This window comes from Bactrocera dorsalis, chromosome 5 (genome assembly GCF_023373825.1).
Source record: "Bactrocera dorsalis isolate Fly_Bdor chromosome 5, ASM2337382v1, whole genome shotgun sequence".
Lineage (NCBI taxonomy): Eukaryota > Metazoa > Arthropoda > Insecta > Diptera > Tephritidae > Bactrocera > Bactrocera dorsalis.
The window spans coordinates 25540374-25547951 of NC_064307.1; the positions used below are offsets into that span (position 1 = coordinate 25540374).

At 34.3% G+C, this 7578-nt stretch overlaps 1 protein-coding gene across 1 annotated transcript; it reads right to left on the reverse strand.

Annotated features, from left to right (window-relative positions):
- Positions 1-4359: 4359 nt before the first annotated feature.
- Positions 4360-6211, reverse strand: LOC105225578 (trypsin 3A1). Its single transcript, XM_011204109.3, has one exon. The coding sequence runs from the start codon at positions 5258-5260 to the stop codon at positions 4436-4438; it is 825 nt and encodes a 274-aa protein (XP_011202411.2). The 5' UTR covers positions 5261-6211; the 3' UTR covers positions 4360-4435.
- Positions 6212-7578: the final 1367 nt, after the last annotated feature.

Genomic DNA, 7578 nt, shown 5'->3' on the forward strand with positions numbered 1-7578 from the left:
TTTACCCACAAGTTGTTTTACCGTTAGAATACAATTTTTACTACAACAATTTTTTGTAGTTTCAAATATTTTTTTTTAAATTTCACTACAGACGATTTTTATTTTAAATTTACATGATTTGATAAATTCATTTAAAATTTAACTCAATAGGTTTGTATATTGTCTATATGTATGTATGTATGTATTTACATTTTCTAATAAACATATTTTGTAAATTAATTATGCTTGTTTAGTCCCAAGTATTTTTGCGAAAAATTATAAAGGCAAATGTTATTAACACAATGGTGCGGCCCATTTTCATGAGGCTGTAAAATAAACACAGAATATAGTAAATAGCTTTTGCATTGAGAAAGTCGAATAAATAAAATTTGAAAAATGACTATAAAATATTTGTTCTATTAAACTTGATTGCTTTACGAAAATTAGCGGAAATATTCTTTTAAATAGAAATTTTAATGAAAGAGTGTTAATATTGTATGTTAATCCTTAACATTAGCTGTTTTCACATTTTCATTAACATTTCCTGCTAAATGTCCGTACTATTAAGGGCGACATCTGCCGAGCGCGAGCAAAGCAACGATTTTATATAAAAAAAAAATGGTATTTAGTAAACGCGGCGAACGGCCAATAACTATTGTGAATGGTGAATGTCTGAACTAAGCTAGTAATTGCACCCAGACAGCCACACTTGTAAAAGAATTAAGAAGTAAGAAGAATTAAGTTACAGTATTCTAAACAGAATTGAAGGGACACAGAAACGTAAACAGAAATCAGTTGGTGGCACACAAAACAGAAACAAACAGAATGAATTTAAAATCGCTGGAAATGAAGTCGTGAAAGTGCTGAGAGAAAATACATTCCTTCACATATATGTACATATTTCGCTTTTGATTGTACCCGATGTTACGATGGAGCTACTTCTTTTGCAACAACTGCAAATTAGCTGTCACACAAGCATTTTTTTTTTTGAAAATTTATCGTCTTTATAGATTTGAACTTTTTAGCAACATTTCCTTGAGATCGGCTGTATAAAATATTTCTCCTGGTAGCTGAAAAAATACCACTAAAACGTAAGTCTCCAGTACGCAACATTCGAATTTCTTGCGTCTTTTCGTCCATCTAATATACGACCATAAACTCCAATATCGATCATTATGAACTCCTTTCTAGAATAAGCAATTGACATAAAGACAACACCTTGGTGAGCAAAAGGCTCTTCTTTGGAAAAGAGACAAAATTAATTAACTGAAAAGGCAAGCTCATTACTGTTAGAGACAGCAAAACCTACAAATATGAGCGCAGCAGCTTATACTGGAACCAAAAACTTGAAAAAATTTACATCCAACATGAAGAGTGAGTTGCGTGCGCTAAATACTTGTAGAAATTCTTTGCAAATGAATGCGCACTCGAATTTTCCAGAATAATTTACCAGACCAGTGATGGACACAGTCTTTTAAATAATAAAGTAGTTAATTTTATAAAGTGATGTTAAAAATTATGAATTATCTTACACTTGCATATACATATACATATTCCTTAAGGACATACAATAACGCTTGGCATGTATCTTCGACTGTTTGACTGATTTTTTCTTAACCGTAATTGCTGTTCTCATAACGGTGCCTTTCCTTGTTAAAAATGGGTTGACTAATTCAAAGCGAATTTCGAAATTGTCAATGAGGAAGTGCAAAACAATTTTTAAAATCCGACATTTCTTCATTTTCTTCAAAGAAAAAGCAAGTACAATAGCCAAACATGCTTTTCTTTGATTTTACTGAGACATTTCGTAGAAAACGTACGAAGAATTAAATAAACATTACACTAAAATCTTTTACGCTTCGCCTGGAATAAATACTAATGTGATAAATATTGAATGTGCAACATTCAGTCTCAATCAATAGGTAAACGCCTTACAAAATCTATTAGCATGAAGAAATTTTGACAGCAATTTGCCGTTGCCGTTACAGCCATCCCTAAATAAAAGCATTGAGCGGCGCGTTTTTACCGTTCAGCGTTAACGCTGACGTGGCATTCCTAATTAAAAAACTAAGATATTTTTAAAATTCATAAACAGCATGGGTTTTCTTCAAGCGGAGTTAACGAGTAAGAAAGGGCTAAGTTCGGGTGCAACCGAACATTTTATAATTTTGCAGCTTACAACAATCAAAGCCGGGGAAATACTTTATAGTGTAAAAGGTCAACCTGAGGATTGGAATCTAAGCAATTTGACCGACAAATTCGCCATAATATTTTTTAGAAAAAACGAAAATAATTACCTGGAGTATATGGCTATTATCATACCACATACTAAAAAAATGTTCCCTGGGTTTCATTAAGGTACCTCCCATATAGCCACCAATCAAATGGTGCAAAGTCTGCGGGTTGTTTGAAAATACTGGTAATAGTTATGCGGGGGCTAGGTCAAGTTTTCGCCTAATTGTATATATTTTAAGCACAAGCATATACATACTCAAATATTGGTGGATATACATATATAGTCATCTGAAGGTTCGAAGTATTGACCCGATTCAACACAGTTTTGATACACAGAGATATTGCTAGGAAATGATTCTCTCTGAATTTCAATTGTATATCGCATACATTGACCGATATTTTCGGTCAAAAGTCAATTTCGGTATTTGGGGTCTTGAACAGTTTTGGTTGGATTTGGTTAAAAGAGGGCATACTTTTAAATAATTATTAGTGCAAATTTGTATCCCGTTATATTAATTGCTATTTGATTCGTACACTGGAAAATGAAAGAATCAAATGGAATTTAAAATTGTGCTATGTATGTACATATATGGGAAGTGGAAGTGATCTAATTTCGCTCAGTTTCGCACTGTGACATAGGAATATGAGAAGAATGCTACATACTAAATTTAGTCGAAATCGGTCTGTCGGGTTCCAAAGCAAATTGGTTGCTGAAGCTTTAGTAATTTAGGAGATATGTTCATGAAACTTATGAAAGGGCGGTTCCATGCCCACTTTTTAAAAAATTTTCACCACAGGCGCTTTTTATAGGGCTTCGGTTAACGGCGTTTTGCACTAAGGAACCCGCTCACCAAGGTTCATCAAGATAGTCACCCGGATTTCAACTCCGCTTATCATCCCAATCGTTTATAAATGCATACATATGTATGTATATACTCGTGGCCACGCAAACTTTACCACTATACTTTCTTAACCTTTTTTTTAGTATTTTTCGTTCGTTCAGGATTTTTTATCAACTTGGCTTTTTTATGTTTTTAGTAAGCATAAGTAAACTAAATTATATTATCTAATTATAGTTTTTGATTTATTATGTTCAATGAGTAAAACACAAACTATGTTTTCTGTACTTATGTATATATTTTTATTGTTTTTAAAGTAATACCGCGACTAAACTTCGTGTTTCAATCAAAAACAAATTAAGTAAAATAAATAAAATTTTATGATTTTCCTCTTAAAGTTTAATTATAATGCTCAAAATAGTACTATGCAATCATGTAAAAGCTTAATGATAAACTCCGGATAGGATGGCCTTCTGTGCCTTCAGCGAATTTCGGTTTCATCGGTTTCGGCTCGTTTTTGAAGTTTCATCCATTAGACTATTGGACAATTTCGACGTCATATTCATAAACCCTCGTCACCAGTAATGATGTATTAGATGAATATGTGGTCCTCAGTTACTTTATCAATAATCTCTTGTGAGAAGACGTCGTTTTGGTTCAGATATTTTGTAACAAGTTGATCATTGACACACAGTAAACAAAAATGTTGAGATCCTCTGATCTCTCTCTAATGTCAAAACGACGATTTTCAAGCAACAGAAGTCTCCTACTCAAATACTATGTGGGACAAAGTAAACTTGCCGCGTCGAAAACAAACAGCTGCCAAACATGCACTAATGAAAACATGAAGATGAAACTTTAAAAAAGATGCCAAGAATCCTGGTTTTCACGCGCATTTTAAACTGCCCAATGCGGGTTAATTTTGATCGGATGCTATATTGGGAAATAAGTAGTATATCATACCGTATAACAAGTAAGGAAGAACTGAGTTCCGGTGTACTGTAACATTTTATATACTCACATATTTTCAAAGATTAGTTATGTATGTATGTACAAAATAGATCTTACATCAAGGACGAGAAAACCAGTGTACTGCGTAGCAATCTTATAAATTTTCTACAAGTAGTGGAATAGAATTGTAAGGGGGAATTCTCGCATTTACTTTCTCATTTAAGTTGAGTATTTTATTTGTACACATAAATTAAGATCCGCAATTTTTTATTAACATTTTGTTTATTAAAAAAAAAATATGAACATATGTATAAGTAAAATAACATCCCAATAAACAACGTTCTTAGTGCTACTGTTAATCAGAATGTACATATGTACACATAATACATTTGTCTTCACTTAAGAACTACTGAAACGGCGCTGTCACAAATCTAGTGTGTTTTCTTATTTTTATTTTCACGCTCGAATTCGTTTAATAAATTCTTAATCCATCTCGTGTGTTTGGCCAAATTAGTTAGAATTGTCGTACGCGTTTCTGAACATGCTCCGCCATCCGACACCACACCAAACTGAACGTTGTCATTGAATATTGCCGCGCTACCGGGATCGTCAGTACAAATGTCTGAAATCTTCGTGCGATCGCCAGAGCAAAATACGTAATCAGTGTCTTCTTCTTCTTCAGTCAGATATTGGGCACACTTCTTATCCGAATATATTTTAGTTTTTGTGAAACGCAAATTTTTAGTCATTATTACATTAGTTTTATTGCTTGATAGCCCCCACCCATATATATTTATTGCTGATGGCAGTGTCGAATCCACATCAGGCAATTTTACTTGTCCCACATGGTCATCAGTATGATTGAATGGTCGCAATAAATGTAGCAGAGCCACGTTATAAGCGTGGCTGCCTTCCACATATTTTGGATGATGAATGGTCTCCTTGATTCTGCGTAGTTTACCGCTATTCTTGAAGGCTGTCGTGCCTCCTCGAACCAAAAGTTCCGCTGGTTCTACAGCCTTGATGCAACTGGCCGCTGTAAGCACGACATCATTGGTTAATAAGGAGCCGGCACAAATTAACTGATGGTTTCTTACGATAGAAACCACCCAGGGTGCTCCATCAATTGGTACTTTTTGTCCGCCAATAATTAAATTTTCTCTGTTTCGGTCTCTAACTTGTTTACGAGTAGCTGCGTTCAAAGCACTCACACCAAAACAAATTAGAATAAAATATGAATTCAGACTGAACTTCATGCTGATGATAGATTTTAATATGCTTCTCAATTAGCGAAGCATTGTCTTTTATAGTTTCTGATAACACATTCTAAGTCACTTTCTCTCGAAATTGGTTTATTAAAGATATTTTAAATTATTACTTTTCCACTTCACCAGCGTCTTTTGCTTTAAATTAGTTCTAGTTCACCAATATTTGCATATTCTTATAGCTGAGTATATCTTAAACTTCATTAACATTAGGATTTACTTAGTAGCAGTTTGTGAATTGCAAATAAGATTTATTTTACACATTTATTTTTATAAATAAGCAGGTAAACATACAAACTTCTCCTCTTTGCCTTTGTTCACCTGAACGCTAACACAGCCAACTGTGATACACTAACCCACCTTTGCTTGTTGGCAGCATAATTTGAAGACAAATTTTAGCAAGCATACGCCGACCTCGCGATTTCTCCATTCCGTCTACCGATTGCAAATTTATATCAGCAGTTAATTAATTAGACATTTGTTGCTAAATTTATGTCACATTAAAGTAAGTGTATTTTGCATTATGTCGTGCCATTATTTGAAATTTCCAAGGGCATTAGGACTGCAGTGTAACGCTGATGCCGCAAGAAAATTCCAAAAAAACCTCGCAAAAACCTTTCAAATCGCCTGCTATATATCGGAAATGTGTGGTATATACGCGGAATTTGCTGTAACTATGTTGGGACTTAGTAGGCCAGTAGAATGTTTGTTTAAACTCAGTCTAAACCGTAAATATTTAACTGCTGATCTAAAAAATCCCAACCATAATGAAAGCATAAATGTAAAGCCAATGCAAATTACAACCGAAATTTAACTGTTTTTCAAGGATCTTTAAATGCTTCAAACAAACACTTTTACAGCAGGGCGACAAATTATTTCGTTGCGACCTTTTTCGGGCGACATACGGCACTATATCAGAGTCGGACTAGTACTGACAATGTTCTGCCAAGCGCTCGATATATTAATTCGCGAACATTAAGTTGCAGTTCAATAGCAGATTTTTATTTTATTTACCACAAAAATAAGAGTATCACCTGTCTACGCCTCGCTTAGAACAAGCGTACATCGATGTGGGTGAATATATACCAACATACTCGTACCCTCAAGGAAAAAAGTATTTTTGGACATTACGGCTGATAATAAGTATTAGAAGCTTACAAAATTTGTGGTGAAAAAATGTTAACATCATAGTGGTCTTTTTGTTAACCGTATTCTTATTCGGTCCACTCACTTTCATACTAATATCCAATAAATTGGCTCCTTTTCAGAAGGCGTCCTACAAAATTATAACGGGTGAATTTTGTGAATTGAATTTTTCTGACAGATCACGCGTGAGATCAACGTAAGTCGTGTCATGCTGTCTTGTTACTTTTGTTCGGTATTGTTCGGCATTTGATCATGGAAAGACTTAATACACTTGTGCAAGAACTGAAGCCGCTCCCTCTTCCCCAGTGACATCGTTTTGCTCTATGGGCTCTTGAAAAGTTCCAAGAAGATGTGACGTTTTCGAGACGAATTTCGTTCAGCGATGAGGCCCATTTCTGGCTCAATGGGTATGTAAACAAGCAAAATTGCCGCATTTCAAACGAAGAGCATCCAGAAGAGATTCAAGAGCCTGGTTTGGTGTGGTTTGTGGGCCGTTGGAATCTTCGGTCGATTGGCCTCCTAGATCATGTGATACCACACCGTTAAACTTTTACCTGTGGTGATATGTAAAGTCTACTTGTAAAGTCTATACAAAGAATCCAACCGCGATTCAGGCCTTAAAGGAAAACATCACGCGTTTCATTCGCTGCTTACCAGTCGAAATGCTCGAACGAGTCATCGAAAATTGGTGAGAGATAATCTTCAAAAAATTAATTCCAAAGAACTTTCTTTCGAATGATAATAAACATTCCTTATTAATTTTAAGTTTCTGTTTTTTTTTTTAAGTAGGGAACCTCGAAATGAATCACCCTTTATATGTATTCATCAATTAAAGTCACATATGAAACCGTTATTAAAGTTAACGTTTTCGTTTCGTTTCGATTTTGGTGTTAACCAAGTTTTTGATTTTCCTACAGACTTGTTGGATAAAACGGTTAAGTTCAATATGTAATTTATATATGTATGTGTAGCGTTACCTCTACAAATACAAAGGAAGTCACAAAAATGTTAGAAACGTTTTTACATGTTTACATATCTACTTAAAGTGTACATATGTATGTATATGCACATTTATTACATTATTCATATTATTGAAACTTTATTTAATATCATATATTACTTTTGAAAGCGACCGAGATTCGGGGACATCTGAATATGTGGTT

What these genes read in the sequence shown, in the direction of transcription:
- LOC105225578 (XM_011204109.3), bottom strand. Translation starts at nt 5,260, where the DNA reads ATGAAGTTCAGTCTGAATTCATATTTTATTCTAATTTGTTTTGGTGTG.